This window comes from Phymastichus coffea, unplaced genomic scaffold, assembly GCF_024137745.1.
Source record: "Phymastichus coffea isolate CEN01 unplaced genomic scaffold, Cenicafe_Pcof_1.1 PCOF00120, whole genome shotgun sequence".
Classification (NCBI taxonomy): Eukaryota; Metazoa; Arthropoda; class Insecta; order Hymenoptera; family Eulophidae; genus Phymastichus; species Phymastichus coffea.
Window position 1 is genome coordinate 444,903 of NW_026706931.1, and position 13,483 is coordinate 458,385.

The window sequence follows — 13,483 nt, forward strand, 5'->3', positions numbered from 1 at the left end:
ACTTCATGAATCAATCAGGTAAATAATCAAACAATTGCACGCGAAATCAATTATTGTCATAAATATTTTAAAAATTTGTTATCTTCCCTAATAAAGTTTCACTACCATTATTCATTGTTATTTGATAGATAAATAAACATAAATATTTTTATTAACATTGAAGGCAAGTTACTAGATAAGATTAAATAAAGACACCTCATTCATTGTGTGCCAATATTTTATTTCCAATTAAAAATAACAGCTACCTAAGAAACATGGACGTTCTTTCAAGGTATGATTTGCAATTAAAACGGTATAAAAAATTTCAAATGTGATATTAAACGCCTTTTTTGAATCATTCGTCAATTCATGACTATTTGTTAGTATAAATACTGTACAAAGTATAACACTTAAAACAGCTCTTAGTGATTACATTTTTCTTTTTTTTTGTTTGTACATTTATTACAAAACAATCGTTGTTCAATTGAAATCCTCAAATTAGGTAATAGTTAACCGCTTTCTAGCTGAAAGCAAGTTGGAACTACTAGTCAGAATGTTTGCGTTATTTTGTAATCCCTAAGTAAAGCATAGCAGTACTTTCAATTGTAAGCACTGTGAAAAATTATCATCTTTTTAACTACAGCAGCTTTGTGGTTTGGGATCCAATCCTGATCTCTTTGTTACATATACGCGAGTAAATTCTTCAGCGGTTGTTGGATGAATACCGACAGTAGATTTCAGCTGTGGGAATGTCAAGTTAGCTCTGAAAAAGGAACAAATGAATTCATTTTAAATTTATAGTTTGTCAATAATAATGCTTAAATGTATTCAATAACATCATTGATTATAATTTTAAAGTTTGAACGAATGTTGCAAATAACGTAACAAAAATAAGAAATACGTACTTCATAGCTGCAGCAAATCCTTGAATAACTTCTCCCGCGCTAGGTCCGATGAAATGCATGCCAAGAACTTTTTGATCTTTGTGGCGCAAAGCAACAACTTTTAAGTAGCAACGATCATTGGACTTTTGAGGTACAAAGAACTCTGTAGGTTTGTAATATGCGTGATAAATTTCGATTTCATTTTCTCCATGAATAGAAACAGCCTGCTCTTCACTAAGACCTACGCAACCATATTCCAAAGGACTGAACACAGTTGTTGCTACATTTGTGTAATCCATCAGTTCCGTCGAATTTCCGAACAATCTCTTAGCCAGCAGTTTACCGGCGTGGATGGCTACTGGAGTTAGCTCGGGTTTTTTCTACAAATACAAATGAATTACCGCAATTACTATTTCGGAAAACAATAAAATAATAATTACACTTATATATAATAAAACTTACGTGTAAAACATCTCCTACGGCATAAATGTGAGACACATTTGTTTGTTCGTTTTGTGCATCAATTTTAGCACTGTCATCAACAACTTTAACACCAGCGTTTTCCAATTTCAAATCTGACGTCAAAGCTTTACGCCCAATAGCGAACAATACTGTGTCGTAGATGTCCTTGTGTTCTTGACCGTCCTAAAAACAAACAAATAATTAAATTAATTTTATTTTTCAATAATTGAATCACATTAATTGTAATTATATAAAACTTTCACGTATCACATTACCTTATCTACCCATTGTACGAGAAGACGGCCATCAGCTTGTTTCACTAAAGCTTTAGGCTTAGCTTGCCAAATGAAATGAACACCGCGGTGTTCCATCTCTTCAGCGATAGTGTTTGCCATCTGTTGATCAAATCCTCTGAGAACTATTGATCGAATCATGACTGTTGCATCATAGCCAAGTCCATTTAAGAATCCTGCGCATTCGAGACCAATATCTGTTCGAATGGCTCAGGAAACATTGCGAATTTATTGAAGAAGCTCGAAATAATTTTATTAGAAATGAAATGTAATATAAAGGATACATCCAGCACCAACAACTAGAGTTTTGCCTGGTGGCTTAGACAAGCTGAAAATATCATCACTAGTGATTCCATATTCAATTGCACCAGGAATATCTGGATAATTAGGCCTTCCACCAACAGCAATTATAATGTTCTTAGCTGTCACAATTTTTTCTTCTCCATTTTTCATAAGGCCACCAATAGTGTGTGGATCTTTAAAGTTTCCAAGTGCATTAATGTATTCAACATTCCTGAAATATTTTTAAAAAATTGTATTAAATACAGAAATTTGCATGAATGTGAGATTTATTGTAATAGATGATTAGTTAATACAAACTTAGTTCGAAGCTCAACCCTTGTAACCCAGTTAACAGATTTAACATGATTTTGTACAGCAGTTGTCAAGGCTTCCCAATCAATATGAACTGACTTGATCTGAGGAATTTGCCATCCAAAAGCAGCTGCTTCCTAAAAGAATTACTTGAAACTTGGTAATTTTGAAGTGTTATTATTGAAAGTAAGCATATAATAAACATAAATAAAAAGTTTACATGAACAGCTTCTCCTAACAAAGCAGCTTGGTGCATCAATTTTTTGGGTATGCAACCAACATTGACACAAGTACCACCCAAACCCCATTTTGTTCCTTGAGGAGATGGAGTCACGTAGTCGAATACAGCTACTTTGGCTCCCAATTCTGATGCTTGCTTAGCAGCAGCCAGACCTCCTGAACCACCTCCCAAGACTACCAAGTCATACATGTACTGCTCATCTGAAATGAAAAGACAACTAAAATGATAAATATATATTGTTTTAATACAATGTGTATGATAAAATTGATTTTATGTAATTAACTTTACAACATTGAGTTAATTTTATTATTTATTATTTAATCTATTAATATTTTCTTTGCAATCACGTGTGAATTGTAATTATCTAATTATTAGCATTGTTTAAAGCAAGTCTCATTAAAGAGCTCTGTTGGAAGTCTGTAAATTTCTTTGAAGATTTTATTTATGGTTTAGATTTTCGCGATATTATCCGAAATAAATACTAGACACAATTAAAAATGCCAAAAGAAAAATCAACATACGCAATGAAGTAAGGGTTAAATACAAATTTGATCGATATTCCATGTCACAAACAAAATTGAGTCATTAGTTATCAAATGAAATATCGTAAAAGTGGATAATAGGCTTGCTTATTTAGAGGAAAAAAATTAAGTGATACACAACCTGGTGATCCCGTATCAAAAAACAAAGCGCTCGTAGCGAAGATGACTTTAGCAAAAGAACGCAACATTTATATACACGTATGACGAAACAATGCAAAATTCTGGCCCATCACAATGACGTGAGCAAATATTTGTAACTATTGCATTGTCATACAATATGTTTGTTGATGTATATGACACTGTTCGTAAATGTTCGTTTGGACTTTATGCAGATTTTACACTGTTATAGTAAATTTAATCATAATCCAACAGTAGTTGATCAACTCCAATATTGTAAGTGACTTTTGATAAAACCATTGTGGTTGAAATGTCGCTGATATTCTGTATTACATTCGGCAATAAAATAAAAAAACAAAAGCCACTCGAGGCCACAGGTTGAGAGCACGATGCTCCGAACGATTTTACGTAAGCGCGTATTTATATGTTCTACTTAGAAGACGAGAAAATAGGAAATGCAAGTGAACCAGTGATATATATTTGTGTGTATGTATACACACACGCTCGCACACACGAGATAACAGCTGCTGAGAGGGAGAGAGCGAATGAACTCACTGGAATAGAAGGCACACATAACCTGGCCAAATAGCCGACGCCGGCTTTTTAATTGTGTCGTTGTAGTAGGCAGCTTTTGGCTGCGGCTTAGTAGCACGAGTCTCGGCACCAGCGCAAACATCGCCATCGCTGGCACCAACTGACTGCGCGTGTGCGCGACGAACGACTAGACCGGCTGATTCAGCCATCCCACTCCGTCCACACCCATCTCGTCCCGCTTCCTTCAATACACTATATCGTGAGTCTAACAACACAACGCTCTCTTTTTCACACACGACGATCCTTTTTGCCAAGGCTTAACGCTCGCATAGCGGCGCCTCGAGGCTGCAATAGCCTTGAAGTCGCGACGCGATCGTTAATTCTAGCGCAAATTGTACAGCAAAAGAATTTGGAGCAACATATAGAAAAAGAATGCGATCGATTTTGATAACCGGTTGTAACCGTGGCTTAGGTTTTGGACTCGTTAAAAGTTTGGTAAGATCAAACAATCCACCAGAGAAGATATTCGCCACGTGCCGAGATGTCGACAAAGCCGCGGTAAGTTCTACCTCTAAACGACCAATCGTTCGAGACGATAATTTTATTGCTGTGACGAGATAATTTACGTAACCTTAAAAATACCACATTGCAAAATAGCCGGAAACTCACCAATGGGTGGCATTTTGGAATAGAATGCAAGCCACACAGGACAGTTACACTACGAAAGAATATCACACTTCTTATACGTTTAGAGAGAGCGAATGGGCGGTGCAGCAGTTACAATAGTATTGTAAAAACTCACGATCGCGATCCTCACTGCGTGACGGTTAATCGATGACTGGAAAGCTGACGCCACGTTAGCTGTATTAAGTGAGCGCGCGGCGTTTTTTTTTTCAAAATTCCTTTCTCTGTCTTTCTCTCTCCTCCCACTATTTAAAGTATGTATGTGTTAGGTAGACATACTCGAATGACACTCCATGCGGTAAATAGTTTTTCCGTAAATGAGTGTTACGCAACTTATGAGGATGACGTGCCATTTTTTTTCAACGTTCGATTTGACATACCTCAATCGTAACTTTACACTAATTGTTTTTTAATAGGATGTAGGTCGATCGTGCGGTAATTGGCATATTTTTATTACAGATGTGCGATTATGACATTGCGATCTAACTATTTACAGTATTTATACTTTCCCATTATGACTTCAAATTTTGAAATTGCTGCATAACGTCATACATATTTTCAATGCATAAAACTAAATTGAGAGAGTGTGTATATACCCAAAAAAGTAATTGCGGTGCTCGTTTAGTTTTTTATGGATTATCATAAGAATTGAACAATGCTACGTACGCAATTCAAGTTGACAATTGTCAGTACGGCATTCTGTTCGATTTTTTAATTTTATGTCTGATGTGGTATTGATGATATTTTCAACGAACTCATCTACTTTGAAGTCATCTGATTCCTCTAATTCTTTTTCCAACAGTTTATTATTTTGCACTTGGTCTTCAGTTTTGAGCGGCTCACTTTGCTCTCTGACCTCGGATGCTAGAAATAGATCAAATTAGGGAAATTCAGTTTTTTCATCGCAAGTAAAAATTATGACATACGGAAAAGCATTTCGATTATCTCGATGTCTTGTCATACAACTGCCGACGTTTTATCCTGTTAACAAGAATTTAATGTTCGTGTGAATGATCAAAGTAACTTATAACTTTTGCTTTTCATGTTTTCTGTGACTATGTAGGTGAACGTTTTTCATTCAGTTGATGAAAATCGTCTCAGTGAAAATTTTGCGATGCCGAAATGTTATAATGTTGTAATTTTTTTGAACTTGGGAGTTAAATAAAACACGTACGATATATGTTACTCCTATTGCTGATATATTCAAACGCGTTAAATGCAATGACCTCGGTGAAACAATGTCAATTTCATTTTCGACTTTCTAAAAACATAACACGGAAGTTCCATAATACACACACTTTGCGAGCAAAAATTTCAAAGTAATTCTGCACAGTAATAGTAATTTTATCAGTCAAAGTGCGCATTCTTACTCGACATTTAATTCCTTTCTTAGCAATTAAGTTCCGTTAGGGAAAGATTATAAAAACACCATTGTATATTTTACGATTCGCCTCGATCGGTTCATTCATAACTTTTGCACTTTTTGCATTGTTATTTACCGTCGTAATCGGAATTCAATATTTCTGATTTTCTTTGACACAATCCGCAAAATCTTTTTTTCCTCATTTCCTCGATTGACCGATATATACTGTTTCCAATTCCTAAAGTAGATACACTTGTCGGTTTTGATAATAAAATTGATAAGGAATACGCGTGATTTGCTATGTCCATTCTTTGTTACGAGCTACCATTAGGATGAAATGAGCAAGATTAATTTTAGTGCCAAGTTGTCATTAAAACGGCTTTCTTGAAGAATTAAAGAACCCTCAGCAAAATATTGCAAATACGTGTCTCGCTTGAGACGAACTATATAGCCCCTTTAAAATCCATATTATCGATTACGCAAACAACGCAAAGCGCATTACTTATATACTTTTAACGAGCTGAAACGGCTTTCTTGAAGAATTAAACAACCCTCAGCAAAACATTGCAAATATGTGTCTCGCTTGAGACGAACTACATTACACCCTTAAAATTCATATTATCGATCACGCAAACAACACAAAGTGCGTTACTTATACTTTCAACGAATTGCGTGTTCGCGATAATTATCGATTTTCCTCAGTTAAAATTACTGGCGTGTCGTGATTTCTTTTAAGTTTGTTCTGTAGGTATCATTTTCGACATAAGAAATTTACAAAATGTATGAAATGGTTTATTCGTCTGTTCGTAACATATATATTTAAAAAATGTTGATGCATTTCAACATATCTTTCTGCTTAAATTTTGCAGGAATTGACCGCACTTGCTAAAGAAGCAAAAACTATTCATGTGATAGAAATAGGTATTTTTAAACTTACAAAATTGCCGTTATTCTCGCGTATCAATTTACATCGTTAACTGAACAATAACGTCATATTACGTAGACTTAAGGAATTCAGATGAGCATCCTAAGCTTGTCAAGGAAGTGGCAGATCACGTCGGCAATGCCGGACTCAATGTTTTATTCAACAATGCTGGAACATCGACAAAATTCGCTCGACTTCCCCTTGTTAAAGAGCAGCAACTCACTGAAAATTTCATCATCAACACCGTTGCCCCAATTCTCTTGGCCAAAGTAATTTCGATTTTGCACGAAAACCAATAACTAATTTAGTTCGATAATGCATTTCTTTCCTGTGATTTCCAGGCATTTTTACCTTTACTGAAACAAGCTGCCGCTAATCATCCTAACAAGCAAGGTATGAGTATAGAGAAAGCTGCTATCATTAATATGTCATCTACTCTTGGAAGCATAACGAGCAATGACGCTGGTGGATTTTATCCTTATCGATGCAGCAAGGTTTATATTTTATTTCTGCTTTATAGTATTTGCTAACTACGAATATTTATTCGCGGCTTTTTTATTTTAGGCTGCATTGAATGCTGCTACTAAATCAATGAGTTTAGATTTGAAAAACGATAATATTTTGGTGATAGCAATGCATCCTGGATGGGTGAAGACTGACATGGGCGGATCGAATGCTCCATTAGATGTGGAAACAAGTACAAGAGATATGCTCAATACTCTAGAATCACTTACTGAAAGACACACAGGTGCATTTTTCCAGCATGATGGTAGAACCTTGCCATGGTGAACTCACTTGTATCCCGATTTTGATATTATAAAATATTGTTGAATGTTTAAAAATAGGTGCTTATTTGTTTACGTATTATTAATAAATCAGAGTCAAAAAATTAAGATCAGCAACATTTAAATTTGCCTATTGGGATTATGATGCTCCACACAAGTTTTTCTACTTAACAATTGTTGTAAAACAAAACTAAAATCAGTGTCTTGTAAAGTATTGTATTGGAATATACTTTGTTTTACAATTATTTATTCATGATCTTGTTCATGTTTAAGTGAATGATGATGTTTCACTTGTTAATATATCTTCTAGTAAAAACTCATAAATGCTATTATCCGCCTATTGTCTAAAGTATATACAATTTCATTGTACCTAAATTGTACTATCTTTGTAATATGTGTTCTCAAAGATATAAAAAGGTATCCGACTTTTGTATACATTACATTGATAAATCAATATTTTTTAATTTAAAAATATACATATTTTCCATTCACATTATCTAATTTAAAGTCAATTTTTAAAGAATTTGAAATAAATCATAAATTAAAGTTAAGGTGATGTTCAATGTACATTAAACTGCACTTTTAAATGTTAAAACTTAATTATAATCAATCGTCTCTGAAGACAATTCATGTCACAACGCTCTCAAACTTCTCACTAAATATAGATGTTTGAATATCATCAAACTTCTCCAATTCTACATTTACAATTACATAGCATGCACACCATACAGCAAATAAAAATTCATTCATTAGTTAAGCACTTATCAAGTCATAAAATGTTTACAATTCATTGAGATAGTTTCAATCAGTCTTTAGCCTCTTCGGCATTGGCTCACTATTTTGCGAATTAGAGTCTTCAGAAAATCCTAACTGAGCTGAAAAATCTGTTAACCCTTGAGAATCACTCACAGTAGAAAAACCTATAAAACAGTATAAGATTTTTTTAAATAATTTATAAAATGCAGTACAATTAAATAAACTAATACTTGCATGTATTTGAATCTTCTGTTAATCCAAAACTTGTATTTGTTGAGCTCAAATCAGTTTTTCTTACTAAGCCATTTTCTTTTTCTATTGTAATTTTAGTTTTTTTTTTCTGTAAATATATCAATCAAATTATTTACTGTGCATTATGAAATAGAAAGCTATTGCTCTAAGTTCAAAAATGAAATAAAAATATCAAAATTTCTGATCATGCTATTGAAAACTAAACTGTAAGTTAAGTAGTAAAAATATCCATATTTATATTTATTTTTTTTAAATACTAATATAGTTTACAAATAATTACAATATAAATTATATTGTATGATAAAGATTTATATTTTTTTATCATAAATCTTAGATTCATGATAAAAAAAATTATTAAGACTAACTTGCTCTGATGTTGATATAGGAACCCACTTATAAATTTTCATAGTAGTTTCACCTATTGTAACCCATTTTTTTTCCCTAAAATGTACAAAAGATTATTAATTATATATAAAATTTATATATCATAGAGAAATTATAAATATTCAATAAAAAATTTAATAAATAAACGTGAAATTACAAAACTCACCAATGGCGAACTTTGTCAACAACTTGCATAACTCGTTTAATATCATCTTTAGCCCTACTTCTAGTTTCTGCTCTCACTGATCGAGACATCATGATATTATTTCAGTTTTTTAATTTGCATAAATCACTTTTAACAGTTACAGTTCTACTATGAAAACCACATCTAACTACTAGTAGATTGTTAAAAATAAAGGAAGCGCTCTGGGGCCTCAGCTGTACAGGTTATGTTATACTGATTTTAGGTTTACTATACATATGAAGTATAAAGGCTAGTTTTTATGAGAAAAGATGGCGTAGTATAGTACGTTTGGCAGTACAACAGAAAATAAATTTAAAAACAAATTCATCTTGTATTTGTTAGGTTTAAATTTAGAAGCGAATGATATTATATCGGTTTCAAGCTATTTTTGCATGTTTTCTTCTTTGGTTTTCTTCAATTTTGCCTATTTTGAAAGTAACATAACATTTTCTAATAAACATCTCATTTGACCATGGCTTGTAATCTATCGCATCAGTCTACTAGACTGATTTTTCAATAGACGCGAAAATATACGTGCGACAAAATCATGGAGAAAAAATTTGTTTGCGTTTAGTTAGGGAATTTTCTGCTGTTACCAACTTCGAAAATTTAATATAATAATTTAATACTATAACCTCAAAATACAAATAAAGTTTATAAATGTTTTAGTTCAATCCAAGTATTGTAATACACGAAAATTGTAGATGTACAATAATAATATCAACAACAGTAATAATTTCAATAAAATTTATAACAGTTGTAGATGTGTAATATCAATAGTTAAAATACGCAGATAGGTAATTGTACTATATTTATGTACATCAACTTTCATACAGTATTTTATTCAGGAAAAATAAAATTATAAATTTCAGCACATAACACAAGTATAATATATTATTTTAGCTTATCTATCTCGTTGCCTAATTCAAAAACTTGCTTATCCTATTTCTAATTTCTTTAAAAACAGAATCAATATCAGATGCGTAAAATTCTTTATTTTGTAAATTCATTGGTACTTGGTAAATACCATTTTTCAAGTTGCAAAATTTTAATGATACTTAAATATAATCTTATATTTAATATATACGTATATAAAGACGAATATTTCTAATGTTATTGTTTTAAGGTTACATTTACCATGGTTTAGAATTTGAAAGCTAAGTTGAGAAATAAGTGGAGACTTTCAAAATTAGAATGTTGGCCACAGTAGAAAATTTACTAACTCATCTCATGCAATCATTTATCTCAGTCCATTATTAGAGAATCATGCTAATGTGAAAGCCTGATTTATTTTAGTGTGGTCAGTTTTGACTGTGTAACCCTTGCGTATCAATTTATAATTTACAATTTAAATTGTATTCAACAATTGTCATTGCAAAATGGGTCTTGAAAAAGAAGTACCAATTGAAGAACCAGTACGTCCCGATGAATTTATGGTGAGAGCATTTTTTAAATTTTAATACAAGCGGTTTTGTTTAAAATGTTATTTTTAAATCATTCAAATTTTTACTTTACAGATTAGACCTTGCTATTTATATGAGGCAGAGTTTCATGAGTGTGAAAGGCCTAAAGGACGTTTTCATCAGCTATTTATTTTTGGAGACTATCTTGACTGTAATCAATGGAAGAGAGATGCTCAATTATGTAAAAAATGGCAAGAAAAGAAGGATGAGAAAGCAAGAGTATATAAATTCAAATAATTTTCTTAATTTTTCATAAATATATTAGATATAATTATTCAACTAATTAATTTTTTTAGGCAGAATTGATTGAAAGTGAAGAAAAACGTAGAATTGAGAGATTAAAACCACATTATCAGAATGATGTTTGGAAGAAAAGAGATAAACCACCAGAAAATTGGAATGCACCACTGCCCGACTGGATAGTAGAAAAAAATAAAAACACTTATTTAGATTTAAAAGCTCAATCCATTAGAAATGGAACTGTTAATGATATTGATATGAAAGTTTATGAATCAGTAACTTGTTCTATACTGTAAATTCAGAGTTTGTATATTTTCGTAAGGGATTCGCAATTGAAACTGTTGTAGTTGTAAATAAATATTAATTTTCTATATTTACATCATTACTCACAGTATATAAAATTGCAGCTTATTTTATTTTTATTAGATAATATAAATAATATAAATTAATGCTCATAGTAAAGAGAAAACCAAAATATCACAAAGCCTATTAATTATTATTTATAAGTTTATATAGTTACAGTCGTCTTTACAGCAAACTCACCATAGTTATAGCGTGTTTTATGAAAAATGTTGAATTTATAAAAGTTTGCATTTTCAATGAAATTAATTGCATAATAAACCAAAAATAATATAAAACGTGAGGGATGTCACTATCTAAAAAAAACATCAACGCATCACCCAGCAAGAATTTGAGTTAATTTTCGAGAAAAATTCTCGGTCGTCTGCTAAAATGAGCGTGGCCTAAAATAAAAAAACGAGAGATAATGAGGCAGACTACGCATGCGCAGTAGTTCTGTATACATTGCACAACCGCACCTGTACGGCGTCCTAAAGAAAGCCAACTGCTAAACACGCTTTTGCTCGGCTATGTTGGTGTAGTAACCACACACGTTTTGGAATAAATGCGCGATGAGGTAAAAACATCCAAATAAAGTCGTGACGTACTCAAAAGCAAACAGCAAGGAAGGTGGTGGGGTATCCGTGGCGCCTTGGAATAAAATTGTTTGTGACTCCTCTTTGGTTCGAAGTTCTTGTGAGTTTCTTAATTTAGTCCATTTGACTCTTGGTGACAACCACCGACTTATAAACCTATCTACGTTTTTTATCACAACAGCTACACGTACAACCACGATGAGCGAACGTTATCAGCGAACTCCTCTTATCGCGAATGGCAAGTCCAAGGTTTATTCACAAGTTCACAACGAGGAAAATGCCGCAAGAAGATGGAAGAGTTTACAGTTCGACGAATGGACGTTTACGTTGCTGCTATTCCTCTTCTCTTTGTCTATCGTCATTGGCAAATTGTTCCTCAATCACGGTGAGCAAATCTTCAGTCAACGCTAAAATGACACGCACACGAGAGTCTGCATCGTACTCGTACGCACGTAGATTATATAGGAATGACAGTACAAATTGGAAGATGTGTAAACAAACCAAGTTTCTTATATCATCCTTGTTTATATGATAATCTATCTACTTAGATATGTCTAGTATGTGTACAATGGCAATGGTAAAATTCTTTCTGAGTCAATGGATGATTGTTCGCATGTTAATATTTTTCAATTTATGCTATTTAGTAAGTTATTGTAGTAAAAGTATTTTGGTTTACTGTAATATGGTATGTGGTATTGATATTGATGTAATACTGATGATTTCAGTAACTTAAAAAAGTAAATATATAGTTTGATTTTAGAAAAAATTCTGTTTGTATTTATGTTCTTTCTCTGTTTCTTTCTTAACATTGACTGTTAATTGATGTTTCTTTAGGTAACATGTGTACTGACTGTAGCAGTAGAAACTATTTTTGGAAATGCTATATAACATGCATAATCTTACAGATTTCTTCAGTTTCTTGGATATCAGTACTGATCGATTAGCAATTCTTGCAATCAATAGAAGTCATCCTTATTACAAGGATATTACACAAAATTCTGTAATTGAGCCTTTGAACAGGTACAGCTGGTTGATAAAGGCTGTATTGAGTGGATTGGTAACTACTGGAATCACATGGTTCATTATTTATGAAGACAGTAATGTACCAGGTGTTAATCCACCGTCACCATTTAGTCCATCTAAGAAAAGGTAATTTATTTTAAATTTAATCTACCAATGGAACAAACCTCTGTTTCAATATTATATCGTTTTGTAGTTATAGAATCCAAGAATCTTCTCCAGTACAACTCAATTATTTTGTTGGAATTTTGAATGGATTATTGGTATTTTGCTACATGTGCCTTTAAACTTGTCAATATGTATTAAGGAAACACGATGCTTTATACAGCACTATGAGTGCCTGCAGTAAGAGTACAATTTTTTTTCTATAAATTTATTTATCATCAAAAAAGTATAATATATATTTATAATTGTTCAAATTATTTATTTTTTTTTAACTATTTGCTTGGCTTTATTTAGAATAATTTACATTATCAGTATTGCACATTATTTATATTATTTATCTCATTGAGTTGTTAAAGACTGCTTTTTTTGCTTGCAAATAATTTATATTACTAACATAGGAACAAAGATTAAAAAATGAAACTTATGACCTTAATTGAATCTACTAATTAAGAGAATCGTTGTTATTTTGTCAAAAATGTTAGAGATCAATTTAATTTCTCAATGCCTTGAATACTGTACTCTGTATATTAATTAGGTTTAATATATTTTGAGTCATTGTAAAACAATGAAATAAGATTCTTTAAATGATGTATTTATATATATAAAATTGTATTTTATGAAATTATATCAATCACTGAATAAATTTATAAAATACTTGTAATAATAACGTTTTGTTACTTT

General features: G+C 32.0%; 5 protein-coding genes across 14 annotated transcripts; 3 read left to right on the forward strand and 2 right to left on the reverse strand.

Moving 5' to 3' along the window:
* Nucleotides 1-171: 171 nt before the first annotated feature.
* LOC131671154 (thioredoxin reductase 1, mitochondrial) lies at nucleotides 172-4,465 on the reverse strand. Of its 3 annotated transcripts, XM_058947368.1 has the most exons (9): nucleotides 4,449-4,465; nucleotides 4,316-4,364; nucleotides 2,433-2,653; nucleotides 2,219-2,349; nucleotides 1,903-2,132; nucleotides 1,601-1,815; nucleotides 1,326-1,508; nucleotides 885-1,243; nucleotides 174-742 (listed from the first exon to the last, which is right to left on the reverse strand). In XM_058947368.1, the coding sequence occupies exons 2-9, from the start codon at nucleotides 4,326-4,328 to the stop codon at nucleotides 613-615; spliced, it is 1,482 nt and encodes a 493-aa protein (XP_058803351.1). In that variant the 5' UTR covers nucleotides 4,329-4,364; nucleotides 4,449-4,465; the 3' UTR covers nucleotides 174-612. The 3 variants fall into 3 exon arrangements, with proteins under 3 accessions (XP_058803349.1, XP_058803350.1, XP_058803351.1); XM_058947366.1 differs by lacking the exons at nucleotides 4,316-4,364; nucleotides 4,449-4,465 and adding an exon at nucleotides 3,668-3,932 and having other exon boundaries at nucleotides 172-742; XM_058947367.1 differs by lacking the exons at nucleotides 4,316-4,364; nucleotides 4,449-4,465 and adding an exon at nucleotides 3,117-3,514 and having other exon boundaries at nucleotides 173-742.
* Nucleotides 4,065-7,554, forward strand: LOC131671155 (C-signal). Its single transcript, XM_058947369.1, has 5 exons — nucleotides 4,065-4,204; nucleotides 6,563-6,614; nucleotides 6,697-6,887; nucleotides 6,960-7,112; nucleotides 7,183-7,554. The coding sequence occupies exons 1-5, from the start codon at nucleotides 4,079-4,081 to the stop codon at nucleotides 7,405-7,407; spliced, it is 747 nt and encodes a 248-aa protein (XP_058803352.1). The 5' UTR covers nucleotides 4,065-4,078; the 3' UTR covers nucleotides 7,408-7,554.
* A 99-nt stretch (nucleotides 7,555-7,653) lies between these two features.
* LOC131671159 (B-cell CLL/lymphoma 7 protein family member B) lies at nucleotides 7,654-9,182 on the reverse strand. Its single transcript, XM_058947379.1, has 4 exons — nucleotides 8,962-9,182; nucleotides 8,777-8,852; nucleotides 8,394-8,499; nucleotides 7,654-8,323 (listed from the first exon to the last, which is right to left on the reverse strand). Exons 1-4 carry the CDS (start codon nucleotides 9,051-9,053, stop codon nucleotides 8,205-8,207), a joined length of 393 nt encoding a protein of 130 aa, XP_058803362.1. The 5' UTR covers nucleotides 9,054-9,182; the 3' UTR covers nucleotides 7,654-8,204.
* A 69-nt stretch (nucleotides 9,183-9,251) lies between these two features.
* On the forward strand, nucleotides 9,252-11,083 carry LOC131671157 (UPF0545 protein C22orf39 homolog). 7 transcript variants are annotated; one of them, XM_058947374.1, is made up of 5 exons: nucleotides 9,342-9,776; nucleotides 9,852-9,998; nucleotides 10,106-10,415; nucleotides 10,497-10,661; nucleotides 10,739-11,083. In XM_058947374.1, exons 3-5 carry the CDS (start codon nucleotides 10,359-10,361, stop codon nucleotides 10,976-10,978), a joined length of 462 nt encoding a protein of 153 aa, XP_058803357.1. In that variant the 5' UTR covers nucleotides 9,342-9,776; nucleotides 9,852-9,998; nucleotides 10,106-10,358; the 3' UTR covers nucleotides 10,979-11,083. The 7 variants fall into 7 exon arrangements, with proteins under 7 accessions (XP_058803361.1, XP_058803360.1, XP_058803359.1 ...); XM_058947378.1 differs by lacking the exons at nucleotides 9,342-9,776; nucleotides 9,852-9,998 and adding an exon at nucleotides 9,252-9,316 and having other exon boundaries at nucleotides 10,276-10,415; XM_058947377.1 differs by lacking the exons at nucleotides 9,342-9,776; nucleotides 9,852-9,998 and adding an exon at nucleotides 9,269-9,321 and having other exon boundaries at nucleotides 10,276-10,415.
* Nucleotides 11,084-11,509: 426 nt separating this feature from the next.
* Nucleotides 11,510-13,207, forward strand: LOC131671156 (ADP-ribosylation factor-like protein 6-interacting protein 6). Of its 2 annotated transcripts, none has more exons than XM_058947371.1 (4): nucleotides 11,510-11,717; nucleotides 11,799-12,002; nucleotides 12,523-12,766; nucleotides 12,840-13,207. In XM_058947371.1, the coding sequence occupies exons 2-4, from the start codon at nucleotides 11,816-11,818 to the stop codon at nucleotides 12,922-12,924; spliced, it is 516 nt and encodes a 171-aa protein (XP_058803354.1). In that variant the 5' UTR covers nucleotides 11,510-11,717; nucleotides 11,799-11,815; the 3' UTR covers nucleotides 12,925-13,207. The 2 variants fall into 2 exon arrangements, with proteins under 2 accessions (XP_058803354.1, XP_058803353.1); XM_058947370.1 differs by having other exon boundaries at nucleotides 11,518-11,717; nucleotides 12,834-13,207.
* Nucleotides 13,208-13,483: the final 276 nt, after the last annotated feature.